Below are 16341 nucleotides of genomic sequence, written 5' to 3' on the forward strand. Positions count from 1 at the left end.
AGCAAATACTACGCTTTCGTATTTTTTCCCCTCCTGTAAAGCAAGGCTAATTTTGCAAATATATATCGCCAAGGTGGCTGTTTGGACTAACTAGAACAAATAGAAGCGGTGAGGGTTCCTTTCGGACGAAACTAGGGCGAGAGGTTTTCTGTGGGTTTTCATTGGGGAGACATAGAGACGAAAAAAAGTAGGGGATACAGTTTGAAGGTATTGTGTGAAAAATCATGCCTCGGGGCTAAAACGAAAGTACAGACACGCTGGGGGAATCATTCTGCAGGCTGGAATGAAAATTTCCTTTGTTCACAGAGCAACCCCCTTTCAATTTCACTCCGCCCTCCGTGTCTCCTAGCAATTCTTGCTTCATCTTTGTCAAGGGGTACACAGGTCTTCCCACATTCATCCTAGCCATCGGAGTAAAAATCTACATCTTTTTTCTACCCAGACCTCCAGGCTAAATGTGCTACTGTACTCAGCCTGGAAAATGAATCGAGCTTTTAATATTCGTCTAAACATTTCAAATACAACGCTGTAGCCGCCTACCTGGACCTGCCACCCAAGAACTACAATACCCAGAATGCACTGTTTTCCCTTCCGCCTTCTACCAAAGCAATGCCTAACTTGATCTCATTTCCACAAGCAATAGTCACATGACACGTTTCCTGTCAAGATGGCGGATAATCTCCCTTCGGAGTTTGATGTGATCGTAATAGGGACGGGTATGTGTGGCTCTGGTACTCCCCGGACAAAGTGTAGGAAGTCTATCTCGTTCCTACCTTCTCTGTCAGTGGCGAGGATTGGCGAGAAATGCCGAGGATCGAGTATGGGAGGGAGGAACAGAAAGGAAGTGAGGTAGTCTGGAGTCAGCGCGGGACTTGGCAGCTCCAGGGAGGGGCTTGGACCCGCGGCATTTAGCGCCATTTGAGTAGGGGTCGATCTGGTCGATGCCGATTGCTGAGGTTGGTTGCTGCGGGTGATTCCTGTAATTTACTTAGAGGGAGGTGGGTTTGCAGTGTCATGAGAATGGACGGTCGGGATTTTATCAATGGAGACGCCTTTGGCATGATATTATGATTCCCTCGTTGATTTCAAGGTGATATTACCCATCATTTTGTCTCGCCATTTCATAGGAATTTTTCATATATTTGTATAATCCTAGGGTGCACTGCAGCTCGGATACAGCTTAATCCTCAGTTTTGCGAGAAAGATGCTCAGTTGTTGCCCTTGTGCGTATTAATGTACCAGGGCGCGGAAACGGACTTTTTTTTATTGTGTTGCGAAGCTTAGGGAATTGTATTTTGTTGAGGTAGCCATTATTCCTGCTTTATGGTGCTCAAAGAAAGCATTTTGCTTTCTACCACCCACCTGTCTGCCCACAATGAAATGAGCTGTGAACAAGCTTCTGTTAATTTCAGTTCAGGTGTGTGACCTTATCTTCCCCTTTTTTTCCCATCGTTTACTCTCCATGTTTTGGGTGGAGCCAGAAACCCCTAAGCAATTTCTAGTTGACAGTTCAATGTACAGCACGTGGCAGAAGACCTTAGGCAGCAGTTGGTATTTTGTTTTTCTTAACAGTGTAAGGAGTGGATTTTAGATGGGGTGAAATACGTTGTTGAGTGGAGTTTCTCCTGTCTGCAGAATGTGGTAGGCCAGAGAAGGTCTGGTGGATGAGACCCTGTCTATTGTGTTCATGAATTTAGTTCGTTGTCTTCTCAAACAGTAGGAGCAGCCATGTTACCAGGGCGGGAGTAAAAGTAATAGCTACCTGTTTTCGAATGCTTATTGTTTGCTAATGGATGTGCTAAGCACTCTACAGACCGTATGTAATCCTCACAACAGCCTTATTAGAATAGGTATTCTCTACACTTTACAAAAGAGGAAAAAGGAGGCTAGAAAGGTTGCAGTTTGCTCAAGATCACACAGCTGGTAAATTTCCAAAGGCCCATTCCATTCTAGAAGGAGAATCAGTGGTTCTGATCCTCAGAGTTAACCCATATTAGTAAAAGTAATTGGGAAAACGTGGTTCTAGACCTTGCTTGGCCATTAGCTAGCTGTGTGAGTTGCTAGGGCTAGGCACTTAATCTCTTGAGTCTCAGTTTCAGTGTTTTTGAATATGGGAAGTGTAAACCAGATAGCATTTTAGGTGTTGTCTAACCAAAAATTCTTTATTCTAATTGCACCTGAGTAATTGTTCACAGAACAGCAAGGACATGTTTATTTCCAACCTGAAAACTGAATGGGTGCAGATAACCTGGCTCCAGTTGCTGCGTATAGATGTTTGATGAGGGCTGGAAGGAGCCAATAGACTATTCTCTTATTTTCTCTAGTCTATCCTAAAACTAAGAACATCCATTTTAGAATAGTTATACCATACTGGGATCTATATTATTGCCTTTCTTTTTTGTTCCCTAGGAATTTAGGGGTATTTTAAAAATTTTTCTTGAATCATTAGGAGATTTTTTTGTTATCTGGATTCAAATTTTAATGGATGAGCACTAATTCTTATTATTAAATGCTGTTAAGTCTTATAATAAATTTTGCCTTCTGGTTCAGTTCATGATATGGACTACAGCCATCCTGTTGGAGTCTATTATAATAGAGGTAGGAAGACACTGTGAGTGATCCAGAAAATTGCATCAGGAGGCATTTGGTGTTATTTGGAAAAAGATTCATTTTAGACTTATTCCAGTGAGAGTAATCTTGTTTCTCAAAGCATGAGAAAAACTTATTTGAAGTTAATCTTAAAAGTTAAGGTTTTCATATTGCACAATGGTGAACACATTCCGAGTTTATCAAGCACATTGCTTAAATTTATGATATGGAGCTTTTTTTTTAGGTTCGTCACATTGGGGAAATTGGATGAAAGTCATTTTCCAAATAAATGATTCCAATAATGCCAATCATTACTTAATTGGAATTGTTTTTAATGTGTTTGGACTCTTCTGAAATAGTTTGCTGAAAGTAGCCTTTAAAATGTGTTTGCTTTGCTAAATGTACTAGCTTGAGTAAATCGTAGGAAAAGCAGTGTTTCGTAGATTAAATTTTACCAACAAAAGCAAAATTAATCATGCATGTATCAGAAACATGAAGAAATAGGCTATGAGATGTAATTTTTCTTTTAGCGGATTTAGTTCCAGTTAAAATGTCAAGAGACAGTTGCTTCCAGTAAAATCTGTGGATAATATTTTAGATCCTTTTGACCTTAATTAATATGTATTTCTTCATTTTTCATAACACAAGGTTTTCCTAGAGATCATGTTTTGAAGAGATTATGGGAAAGTAAAGTTTCGTATGTATTTTCTTAGTTAAGCCCATTTCCTTCTGATTACAAAATACAGGAAATCTCTTTCAAACACCCAAAGGCAGAGGACTAAGATAAAATACTTAAACCATGGAAAATACAGAAGAAAATGGACTAAGGAAGGAGGTTCAACTGGAGTCTCAAGGGAGACGACAAAAATAGATATGTGACAAGTGTCTACAAAGTGGCCTTCAGTTTGGGTACACATTGTCATTTTAAAGACTTTTTGTCATTTGAAAAGACGTTCGAATGATAATTTTGTGGTTGTAGAGAAGTATCTTTGGCTTCAGGTTAAAAATAGTCCCAGTAGCGTAACACGTTACCGGAGGTGACTTATCCAGCAACCTGTGTAATCTGCGGCAAAGCCCACAACTCAATAGAAGAGCAGGCAAGATGGAAGGTACAGGAGCTATGTGATAATATCCACATGCTTTTTACGTAGGGGAGTCCCCTCAGGCCCTCACTTAGAGCACACTCATTCTTGTTCTAGAAATACTTCTAGCATGCTCAGAGCGTATTAGAAGATAGAAGGAGTGTTATCAACTTCTGCAAAAGGTGTGTTTGGGGGGTGTCCTTAGACATAAGTGGCAGTTCATATCCTCTGGGAAAGGGAAGAGACAATCATCTAAAATGAAAAACCTACAGCATTTTTCAGGGTATTCAACCCACATTTACCGAGAACCTCGTGCCTGCCCTTGTGAAGTTTCCTGTATTGCCTGTTCTCAGGAACTATTTGGGGTTCCTGAAAGTCACATCCTCAGAGCTGTTCTTAAGCCATTGTGGGCTTTTCATTGCATCCTTCTTGCTTTCTGAAGACCACATAGAGATTCAGTCTGCATCCCTTTCCATTCTGAAGTACACCACACACATTATATTTTGGAGTTCTTCCCCCACGATGGGCTGTGGAGTAGGCTAGCTTAAACCTTTTCCTGCAGAGAATAAACACATAGATCCTTTTGGATTTAAGAGTTTTATTGCTAAAGATTATGGGGAAAGAAATGAGATAAGCCAAATAATAAACGTGGAGAAATTACAGGAATATTGCTCCTAAATCCTGACTGTCTTGCTAGATAGTGCTCAGCATAGTGTGGCAGCTTGGCCTTCCTACTGGGTGACTTTGGGCAAATTGCATGACCTTGGGATGTCAGTTTGTGCATCTGTGAAGTGAGAGATTTGAATCAGGTTACCTCTAAAGTAAGCACCTACGGACTCTAAAATTTACCATTTTGTGTGCGTAATTATTACCCTGGGTCCTTGAGAAAAGGCTAAATTCTGTATAGTCCTTTTAAGAAGTCAAGTCAGTGCTTAATACACTTTAGAAATTTTTCAATCAAAATAGTTCGTAAAAAGATTTCTTGAAAATGATAAGCTGCTTTTATCAGAAATGGTCGTGTAGGTAACACAGCTCTGTCTCCTTGATGTTGGCTGAGAATTGAAATGTTAAGATAGTTAGCCTTAGCCGGCAGCTCATTGACGTTAATGCTTATGATGATGGTGGAGTAGCTTCACTTCTCTAAGCACTGGGGGATAGTAATGCTGTAGGAGGTGTTGTGCAAACTAATATTTACCAAATACCAGTTTGTGCCAGATTCTATGCCGAGCGATTTCCCATATATGTATCTCATGTAATCATTTCCCAGGATGACTGTATGTGGTTCTAACATCATAGGATGTCCATATGTCCTCTGCCTGCATTTCCAAGCATCTATGCACTTACGGTCTAGAGCAGGGTTTTTTTTTCAATTGCAAGATACTGCCTATTTGTGGGTCTTGAAACCAATTCCAGTATTTTTTTAAAAAATGTAGAGTAGAAAATAGCAGAATACATTACATGTCGTAAGGATGAGAATACTTTTATGAAACACATTTCATATGTGTATAGTAGATCACTATAGTATACACATATACATATATATATATTACATACACACACACGCGTATACATATGGTATTTTTTTTCTTTGGAGGGATGGCCTCGGTAAAAAGTTTTAAAGTCTAGAGAATGTTGATTAAATGAATAACAGTGAGTAGGAATGAAAATGGTATTTCTGAAAATGGTATTTCAGAAGTCCTTTAGTTTTATGAATGTTATACGATCCGTACATTTTATTTACATTAACATGTATGTGTCTCATTTGAGAAATATGGTATAGTGATGACAGTGTGGCTCTGAAGTCAGACTGGATTTGAATCATCTCTGCCCCTTGTGCCATCTCACACATCTTCCTTAATGTCTGTGTCAGTTTTCTCATCCTTAAATGAGAATAAACCTCACAGAGCAGTGTAGAGGATTCAGTGAAATAATTCCTGTACAGTGATTACTAAGTGCTCAGAAAACGTAGTTGATTTTTATGGCACATAATGCTATACTGAGGTGCTTTTATCATGACTACTTTTGCCTGAATGCTTCCCAGGAAGGACTCCTGCTTTCCATGGAGAGCAGTGGAAGGATTCAGGTGTCTCAGTCATCTCCCTCCTCTTTCCATTGGCTGCTTGCTGGGAAAGACCTTTGTGTGTCTATTACCATTATTTCTATCAGATTTCTTATCTGGTGGTTTACACATTTTCTATGTTTTTTCTTTTATTCTGTTTTGTTCACCAGCTTGCATTGTCATTTGTTTTGCCTAAAAGTTTTGAACAGATTTCTCTTATTTTGGGCATAGTATGAAATTCTTCCTTGTCGGTGTAAGAATACTGAAGGAGCTAAAGAAAGCCTACAGATTTTGCTGTTCTGAAAAATGCTTTGCAATTCTTCAGGCAGTTATTGATGGGAAAGTGTGTCTTTTCTGCTCTCATACCTAGAAAAGTAAAGGGAGTTATCTAACTCTGAAGAAGATTCTGGGAGAGGCTTACCTTTCCCTGTAAATCAGAAGTTTGAGCCAATCTTTCAGAGAGAGCCGCATCTGCAGCATCGTTTTCATCTGCCATACTTCATGTCGTTTTCTCATTTTCTCCTGTGTTCTCATGTTTTGGATAACTCAAGCTACAGCAGTTAAAATCAAATACGCCGCTCACCATCACATTTCATGTTTAGCCTAAAATCCCAATGCATGGAAACAATTATAATTCCATATAATTGACCTGTTACTCATGCTAAATCATCTGCTATTCAGTTTCAGTGCGGTCTTTTAACTGAAAAGTTAGGCTGTGCCTGCTATGTATGTAAATGGTTTTAAAAGTAAAATGGACTAAAAATCACATCAGTTCCCAGTTTATATTAATATATTACAAAACTATATATATGTATAGTGTGTGTGTAAATATATATATATATATATATATATATAAAATATGCTCGACAGATTGGAAACATTTTGGGGATATTTAGTTGTGACCAACAAAATAGCGGTACTTTGAAAGACTGAGTTATTGTCTTTTTGCTTTTCCAATAATCCTATTAAAGGGAAGTATAAAAAGATAATAATTTATCATAGATGTGGTTTCTCAAAGCATGATTATAGGAGCTGTCATATTATCATATTGAGATTATTTAAAAAATAGTTTGCAAATAGAAGAGACCAAGGGCAGCTTGGCCAGTGTGGTGCTTAGCATAAATGTTTCATCTCATATTGGATTTTACCAAGAGCTTAAGTGGGTAATGTCATGCCACTTGACTGATTGGGTTTATATCACATTTAGAAAAGTACCAACGTCTGCTTTTTCTTCTGAGTAGTGTTCTTACATATCTTTTTTGTCCAGCCCAGTGTTCATGATGAGTTACAATGGCTATTAGTTAATGGCAGTTTTAGTCATTTTATATTACTTTGAAATGTTTTGGATCATATATCTGTGATCCAAATTTGCACATTTGTTAAACTAGTTTTCTGTATATGGATTTAAAGTAATTATCATGGGAAAGTTTACACAAGCTAAAGTATAGGGAAATAACGTATTATGTACAGATATCAGGCATATTAGGAAGATGCCAAGTTGTGAGTTCTAATCCTTATTTTCCATGGACTGTGTTACTTTGGCGTGAGCTGTCTAAGCTAAACAGATGACAACTAGAGAATTAATTTTAGTACCTACAACACACTGTTAAACAAGTATATGAAAACAATTTTGTAGCATTTATTATATGCCTAGTGCTGTGCTAAGTCCTTAAAATGCATTATCTCCTCTGATTCTCACAATAACCCTGTCTGTGATAGATATGATTATCTCCATTTTACAAGTGTGGAACCTAAGCCTTAGTTAAGTTTGACTTAGGTCAAGCTGTGAAGGCTGGAGTTAACTCTGGCTTGTTGCATTCTTCCAAGTGAAAAAATACCTTATACTATTTAGACTAGTGTGCCCTAGCTTAGTGGTTGGCACTTGCTTCATTTTTGGGAGTTACCATTGTTGACATTAAAATCCTGATGCTAAGAAAGCCTTGTGGTGTTAACTCATTATTGACAGCGTCATGATATCTGTGTCAGCTTGCAAACCTTTTGATGAAGGTGAACTGAATGACCTGGTGGTGTTTTTCCCTTAAAACTAGAAAAAAACCAGAATCACAGCCACTAAAGGAGTGGCAAGAAGTGCGATCAGAGAATACAGTCATATTTCAAACGACAGTGTTTCCCTTGGGATTATTTATTGATTCCGAGATACTTAATTTCCCACTCAAATAAAATGATTATTAAAAATGACCTCTAGGCTGTTTGTGCATGTTTCGGAGTTTACCATATTATGTCTTTTTAAGTTTTCTTCACTTGCAAATTAAATTTTCAAGATCAAGCATGGTATTCATTGTCCTGTTTATGAAGCTTTTCGTTTTGTGGTTGAGTATTCTTTTGGTTCCTACAATTTTCAACAATTGTTGGCACTTACAATGGATGCATTTTAATTGACAGAGTGGATATGGTAATATCTTTTTCCTCCAAGGGCCTTGTCATTAACAAATGACAATAATATCTAACACTTTTATGTATATACTTCCAGACTTTTTCTCACTATGTGTGTATAGATGTATGTATACTTTTCTATGTTTATGAAAGTATCTTTTTTTAGATGCTGTTTTTGACTTCACAATATGTCATGAACATCATTTAATGTCAACCAAATATTCTTCCTTAGTGCCCTTTTTTAAAACTTTATTTGGAGATAATTGTAGACTCTCATGAAATGGTAGGAAATAATATAGGAAGATCCTGTATACGCTTCACCCAGTTTCCCCCAATGGTAAGTAACATCTTGCATAACTATAGCATAACCAGGAAATTGACCTTACCCAATGACGTTTTTCACATTTCACCAGTTTTACATGTACTTGTGTGTGTGTGTGTGTGTGTGTGTGTGTGTGTGTGTATGTGTGTGTGTGTGTTTTAGTTCTGTGCAGTTTTATCACATTTGTAGATTGGTGTGAACACCACCACATCCAGATGCAGAACAATTTCATCATCAGAATCTCTCGTGGTACCTATTTATAGCCACAGACACCTCCCCCTTCCCCCATCCGTAAGCCCTGGCAACCCCTACTCTGTTCTCCATCTCTAATTATGTGATTGTGTCATTTCAGAAATCTTATTAAATGTCATTGTAAATAGATGCTTAGTAAATACTCTCTTCTAAAGATGTCCTGTCATTTATTTAAACACTCAACTTTTGTTAGACATTTAAGATTTTCACTTTTATAAACTAATGCTGTGATGAACACATCATACCTAAATCTTTTGTGCATATTTAACTATTTCCTCAGGATAAATACCTGGAACTGTAATTGTTGGGTTGAATTTTCAGAGGGTGGTTCAGTAACGCTTCTAGTTTATATTGATCAATTGCCTGAAGGAAAGTTTGCCAATCTATAATACCCCCAGCAGAGTATGAGAATGCTTATTTCCCCATATTCTTTTGGCTATGTATTACGTATACTCTGAATGTCTCTCTCAGTGTAGTCTTTTTAAAAGTGGGAAGTAGAAAGTGGGAATAGTCAGAGCCATCTGGTCTATATAGAAGTGATAACTTTCCCTCTTTGAAATCTCAAAAACAAAAGGTAATATTTGAATATGTAAAAAATTATAGCATCTACCCTGAAAAATAGCAAACTGAAAGAAAAAGGAAAACAGAGTGGGGTTATTTGCAACTCATAACAAAGGATTAACTACATAAAAAGAGTACATTCAAATTTATATGAAAAATATCAAGATCTCTATAGATAAATAGGCAGAGAATGTAAACAGACAGGAGAAGATAGAAGTAGTCAACAAGCTGTTGGGAAAATACTTTTTCTTATTAAGAGTCAAATGCAAAATAGCCTAATAATTAAAAAAATTAAGAGTAATAACTAAGTGTTGGTAAAGTTGTATTCAATTGATATGCTGATGATACTATAAATTGGGACAACACTTTGGCAAAGTAATATGACAGTTTGTACTAAGAGTTGTCAATATGTTCATTCTGTTACACTGAATAACTCCAAATCTGAGAATTTATTCTGAGAAAATCATTCAATAGAGATAAAAAGCTACAAGGGTGACAACATCTATTTTAAAGCTGCTTATCATAGTACAATTTGAAAATAATATAAACGTTGTATATCAGAGAGCCCCGATACCTCAGAAGCTGGGTACTGATGCAGTAGGCAGTCTTACAGGATGGCCCGGCATCTGATCCACAGCTTTCTTTTTTGTTATAAAATATCATACATACAAATGAAATATATGTGTGTGTATGTATATGTATATTTATTTATTTATTTCAGTGAACAGTAATAAAGTGAATGGCATGTGTGTATGACCCAGCTAAAAAAAAAGAACATTACCGGTACTGTAGAAGCTCCCTGTGTGTGCCACCACCATCTAGCTCCTCTTCCTTTCCCACAAATTTAGCCATTATGGTAAGTTTTATTGATTGTTCCCTTGCATTTTTTCGAAGTGTTTTTTACCGCGTGTATGTATCTCGAAACAATATATTGTTTTATCTGTTTTTGACCCTTGTCGAACTTTTGGAATTCTACTGTATGTATTCTTTTGTGACTTGTTCTGTTGATGGGTGTTATGTCTTGTGAGATTCATCTGTACAGATTCATATAGCTGTAGTCCCCCCCATGCACACACACACACTGCTATTATATAGTATTCTAGGTTTGCAGATCTTCAACTTCAGTTGGTTATATCTGTTTACCAAAGTAATTGTATTTATTTGCCCTTTGGTTTTCAGCTTTTCAAGCCCCTGCCCTCCTCAAGAAATGTATAATTCATGACAAGATCAGCTCATTCTATACCCACCATTCGGCAACTTTTTCAGTCAGTAATCCTCACCTTTCTATCCATTTAGGGCTTTTTTTCTCATCTAGCGTATAGACCATATTTAACTTTGCACAATCTCCCATCCTAAAATACCTTTTTACAAAGGGCACAGACTTGTGTCCAGTTCATCATCATGCATTGCTTCTGCTTGCTGTGTCCTGTAAGTCTATTTTATTCTAGGCTAGTTTTCTTTTCTTTTTCTTTTTTTTTGTTTATAAGCTCTTTTTTTTTTTTTTTTTTATTTCTTCTCCCCAAAGCCCCCCGGTACATAGTTGTGTATTCTGCATTGTGGGTTCCTCTAGTTGTGGCATGTGGGATGCTGCCTCAGCGTGGTCTGACGAGCAGTGCCATGTCCGCGCCCAGGATTCGAACCGACGAAACACTGGGCCGCCTGCAGCGGAGCGCGCGAACTTAACCACTCGGCTACGGGGCCAGCCCCTCTTTTTCTTTCTTTTTAATGATGACTGAGATGTTGAAGAGACTGGGCCAGTGACCCTACAAAATGTTCTACCTTTTGAATTTGGCTGCTTTCTTCCCTATAGTATCATTTACCTTGTTCCTCTAGCTTGTGTTTTTCCTGTAAAATGAAAGTTAGATCTATAGGCTTGATGGAGTCAAGGTTAACATTTTTGGCTAGAAAACATCTTTGGTAATATGGATGCTATGTTGGATCATACCAGAAGACACGTAATATCTGGTTAATGGACCATGAGTGTTACTAAAATTGACCCTGTAGTAGGATAATGACGATCTGATACCTCCATTGTATGGATATATTTTCCCCCTTTGTATTGAAAATAATCTATATATTGCTAATTTGGTACTGTACAACTGTTCAGCTTGATACCAGCTATTCACATAATTCTTTTAACATCAATAAGTAATCCACGTATAAATAAGTATTTTCATTAGGACTTGCAAAATGATGTTTTTTCCCCCAGTCCTTTGATTTCTTTTCCATTTAATAGTTGCCACTGAATGCCAGTTTCTTAATTTACAAAAGGGAATATACCTTTCTAGCATTACTGGTGTGTAGGGGTTAGAGTACCCATTTCTAAGAATCAAGTCATTTAGGAAACTGAGTTAATTGTCAGGTTACTTGGTAGGGGTGGACAAAGAGATTGAGATGTGCTGAAGCAGTAGGATATAGGACTTAAGAGCGCAGACTCTGGAGCCAGGCTGGCTAGCTTCCAGTATTAACTTTGCTATTTACTGGGTATATGACTTTGGGCAAATGACTTAACCCGCCAGTGTTTCGGTTTCCTCATCCTCTCCTGCCTTATGTATCCATGTGGACAAGGCCTGGAAAATAAAAGAAAAATGAAAAAGAAGTTCTGTTAGTGGTCAGGGTATGGATGATTAAAATGTTTTCTTTAGTTTTGTATCATATTTACGATGTAAGAGAGGAAACGAAAACGAAAAGTAACTGTCATGCTGCTTTTTAGGTATTTTTAATGTGCATTTTAAAGTGCAGACTTTGATCATGATTCATGAACCTTTTATGTTGAGTTTGGTTTATCCTTCTTGATACAGTGTTTAAGAAATTCTTAATGCAATAAAATTGTAATTTTCATTAGATAAAATTTTATCCTTCAACTGTTTTATTTTAATAAACTCAATGTAATCACTGTTCAGCTTTTTAATAAGCAGGATAGGATAATTATCCTCAGTGTTTTCTCAGTGATATGTAGTCAGTTTTCTCTTAAATACATATTAAGACTACATTTAAAATTTAATTTGAAGTGTTTTTACCTTAAGGAATGTTGCATAGTTAAAAAGAACAAATTAAGTCCTTTCATATTTAGTTTATGAGGCTCATTTCTTTTTCTCTACTTTTTAAAAAATGAGTTTCATGATAGGATTTCATATAAGGGAAGAAGATTATTTGTGTGATTTTATAACATTCTTGGAATGAGCACACAGTCTCTCTCATTGTCTCTTTTAGTCTCATAGCTTTATAAGTAATACAATAAAGGTCACTTTTCCTCTGTGGCACATAAGTAAAAATATGTTCTGAACAAAGAAACTTTGTTTTCCTCATCACAAGTTAAATATTGTTATTAAGTTAGAAGAGAGCTCAGCTGGGATATCCTTTGCTGTGAAAAGATTATTTTGGTCGCTTAAATTGATAAAACAGAAATATTAGTGTTAAGAAAATTAAGTAAAAATTAATTGTAGTGGAATCTGCTTATTTTGTTTCCCGACATGGAATAGGTCTTTGGCCAATATTTACATTACTTAATAAAACTTTCATTAAGAGAATTTGAGTTGATGTAGTTTTCTCGATGTAGGTAAAAAAACAGAATAATAAATCTCAGCTTTCCAAGGGATTATTTTATTTGGTAGGCCCTGTCTTTCATTACCTCTCTAAAATTTGGTATTGAATTTTATTTTTTAAACTTTTTATTATGGAAAATGTCAAACATAAACAAGTAGAATAAAATAACCCCTCATGTACTCATCTCCCAGTTACAACGGTTATCAATTTCTGGCCTGTCTTGTTTTCTCTGTACCCTCCATCTTCTCCTCATTTCACCAGCCAACCCTGGATTGTTTTTAAGGCAGATACCAGATTTCATACCATTACATCTGTAAACATTTCAATATATATGTAAAAGATAAGGTCCCTCTCTTGTAAGCGTAAGTGCAGTAACTTCATGCCCGTTTGCATCTTCAGTTTTTCCAAAGGCTCTTATCCATGGTGTTGGTTTGCTCCAGTGTTCCTTCTAGTTTAGTTTTCATGTCTGAAATGATTTTTGCTTTAATTTCTTCTTGAGTCATTTCACTCTCTTTTCAAATGTTCCTGTTATCTAATCACTATGCTTTCGAGTTTTTTACATTCTTATTTATGTTGATCTTTCACAGCTTCTATCATTTTCTTAATTTCTTCCAGCTTATATTGCCATAGTTGTAGTTTTCATCTGATTCGCAAGCATGTCTTTCTGGCATGTTTTCATTGTCTGTTGGGATGTCATTTCACTCCTTATTCTGTTTTTTACTGTACATTGAATGGGATTCAACCAAGATCCTTTTGCGTTGCTCATTTTTAAGCGAAACAAGTTTTCCATGTGTTTTTAATAGGAAATGCGGATCAGGAGGGCTTTTCTAACTTCTCTGCTCTGGATCTCTTCTGTGTTTTCACAAAGTAATAAAAAAACACAGCCTGAGATCTGCGATCTGCTGGCTGTGTTACCCTCTCCGAGTTTTGTATGGACCTTCTCTTTCCTTTGCTCTATTTTTCCTGTTCTGCTGAATTTGGATTGGATTCCCAATAGTTACTCCTCAGCGCAAGGGTTTTTCTAGAGCGAGAGTGCGGTTTGCCAATTTCCTAAATTCTTAGGGCCCAACTCCACCCCTCAGCACCCCACCACTCTAAGCGCTCCCAGGAGTTCGTTTGCCCTCATCCACAGGTTGGAGCCTGCAAAGTGCCCTCCCACTTTCTGCCGGTGTTCTCAGAATGGCCTGCGTTCTCAGAATGGCCTGCGCAGCTTCCGGGGAATGCCTGGCTCTCAGGGCTGTCACAGATTTCTTTGCCTTCCCTTCATTTCCTCTTGCACACTTTCTGATACCATGTGGGTCTTAAAGCTATTGGTGATCGGTTTGTAATGACCTGCTTGTATTTTGGAGTTCATCGTGATATTTTGTCCCCTAGCTTTGCTGTAGATGTCTCTGGGTGTTTGGTTTTGGTGTCCTGGTTGCACTGTTTTTCTGGAGGTCTTGGAGGATATTCAACAACTTTGATGCTAATGCCATCTTCCCAGAATCCTGTTTTTATTTTTAAGTTCAGGTCATTTGCCCAAGAACAGAGGCCAAGTTGTTGATCTGCCATTAAGATTCACCTTTGAGAACGCATAACAAACCTTATGGGTCACTTAGTTCAAGCCCTTCATTTTATCTGTAAGGAAGCTGAATTCTAGAGAGGTTAAGTAACTTTCCAGCTATTTCGTATAAACCTGAAAACCAGAATCTTTCTCCTGACTCTCAGTACCCTGAAGATTGAAGCAGTGTTCTTGTTATTAGACACTCCGAAAAGCTCACACTATATTGAATTTTAAAAAATTAACGTAAGTTTCGCGAATTTTTTATGGATAGTATATTTTTCTAAAGTTGTAAAGATTATATAGATATTAATAATAATATTTTCTCCCATGAGGAAGAAATCCACAGATATTAAATTACTACATTTACTAATATGTTTGGCATTTTGTGTAAGTCAAAGTGAATTAAAATAACTGTCAGTTTAAAAACAATATTTTTGTCTGTATTTCTTGGTAGTTTCTTAAGCTACTTTCACTGGCAGTTTTTTTTTCTTTTTTAAGGTAACCACTAAAAAGTAAATATAAGATATAAAGTTTTAATTTGGAATTTAATAGGAATGAGCAAAGCTGCTTGAACCTGGGTTGAAATTCCATTTCTGCCTACTTTTGTGATGTCATTTCTTTTGACTAGCTGTGACCTGAGTTAAGCGCAGAGTTTTGCCTTTGCATTGCTCAGTCTAGTCATTCTGTACCTAATGTTTCTGCTCTGTTTGCAGCGGTGCAGAAGGATCGTTCCTCGGGTTGTTTAAGTAGTAAATGATGTGGCTCTCTAAAAACTTGTTGTACTCACAAGTTTTTTCTTGCCAGTAATTCTGCTTCTTTTCCTAAGAAGTTATTCTTTATAAAAAAACATCACAGTAAATTTTCTAGTTCTGTGTAATTTTCTTTCCATTCTGGTCCTCACTGGTTATAAATAACACATGAAATGACTTTCAAGGTAGAAAGCAGGAATCCATTTTGAAATGTTCTATAAAATAAAGAGTGATTTATGGTTTCTTTATGATTTGGGCTGAAAGCACTCGGGCTTTGCCAGGTCATCAAAGTCCTGTCAGGGGAATCTATTATTTATTGTTCGACACGCTGGGAGTGGTGTAAGTACTTTATTTTATGTTTATCTTATGTAAGTATAGTGTTAGGAAAAATCAATTCCAGATACTAATACAGTTTTAGGAATAGATCGGAGAAAACTAACCTAAATATTAGAGTTGTAAATGTGAGGTTCAACATTAAGGATTTGGATGAAAGGGGGATTTTGAAAAAGGAAGGAGTAATGGTTTCGTTCCTGTGAAATAGTTTAGATGAGATTGTCGAAAATATTAATTTCATACCTCTTTGGTGCTGATTTTAGTCTAGCCCCTTCATCTGATAATGACACATCTCTATCTTATCTAGACAAGTTTTGGAAACTTGCAGACAACCAGGACTACACGTTTGTTATATGATCGTATAACATTTCATAAGCTTCTAATATATTTTTTCTAGCTACCAACGTTATAACAGAACCTCAACTGAGACGGGCATAATGTAACAAACCTCAGTTTCCCCCATTCCAAACTGTTATGAAATGCTAATTTAATACCTAATATTTACCTGTGTTAGATAAAAATGACTTGCCGGTAAAAGTTGTTGGTCTTGCATCAGAATTACACATTTTTCCTATAATGCTTTGGTAGAGTTCTTTGATACAGCCTCACTAATGAGTTTGATAATCATATTCAATAATGTGATGTGTTTAAATGATATTGTTTGATAAAATTCTATAGTGTACATATAGAAAAGGCTATTTGACATTTTAAAAAACTATTTTAAGTCGTTAGATCTTTGAAGATAATGTAAGTAAATAGTAAACAAGTAAGTTTTTTTCCCCCCCTCAAATATGTAATCTTATCAAAGGGATAAGAAGAGAAGGGAAGAGAACCAATATTTATTTATTTATTTTATTTTATTGAGCTAACGTTGGTTTATAACATTATGTAAGTTTCAGGTGTACAACATT

At 36.6% G+C, this 16341-nt stretch overlaps 1 protein-coding gene across 1 annotated transcript in view; it reads left to right on the plus strand.

The window, feature by feature from the left end:
- Positions 1–649: 649 nt before the first annotated feature.
- CHM (CHM Rab escort protein) overlaps positions 650–16341 on the plus strand; it is a 162420-nt gene continuing 146728 nt past the window's right edge. The window contains 1 exon segment of the mRNA XM_046673579.1: positions 650–716. Coding sequence (XP_046529535.1) covers positions 668–716 — 49 coding nt within the window. The 5' untranslated portion in view covers positions 650–667.

The sequence above is a fragment of the Equus quagga genome, chromosome 10 (genome assembly GCF_021613505.1).
Source record: "Equus quagga isolate Etosha38 chromosome 10, UCLA_HA_Equagga_1.0, whole genome shotgun sequence".
In the NCBI taxonomy this organism is placed as follows: domain Eukaryota; kingdom Metazoa; phylum Chordata; class Mammalia; order Perissodactyla; family Equidae; genus Equus; species Equus quagga.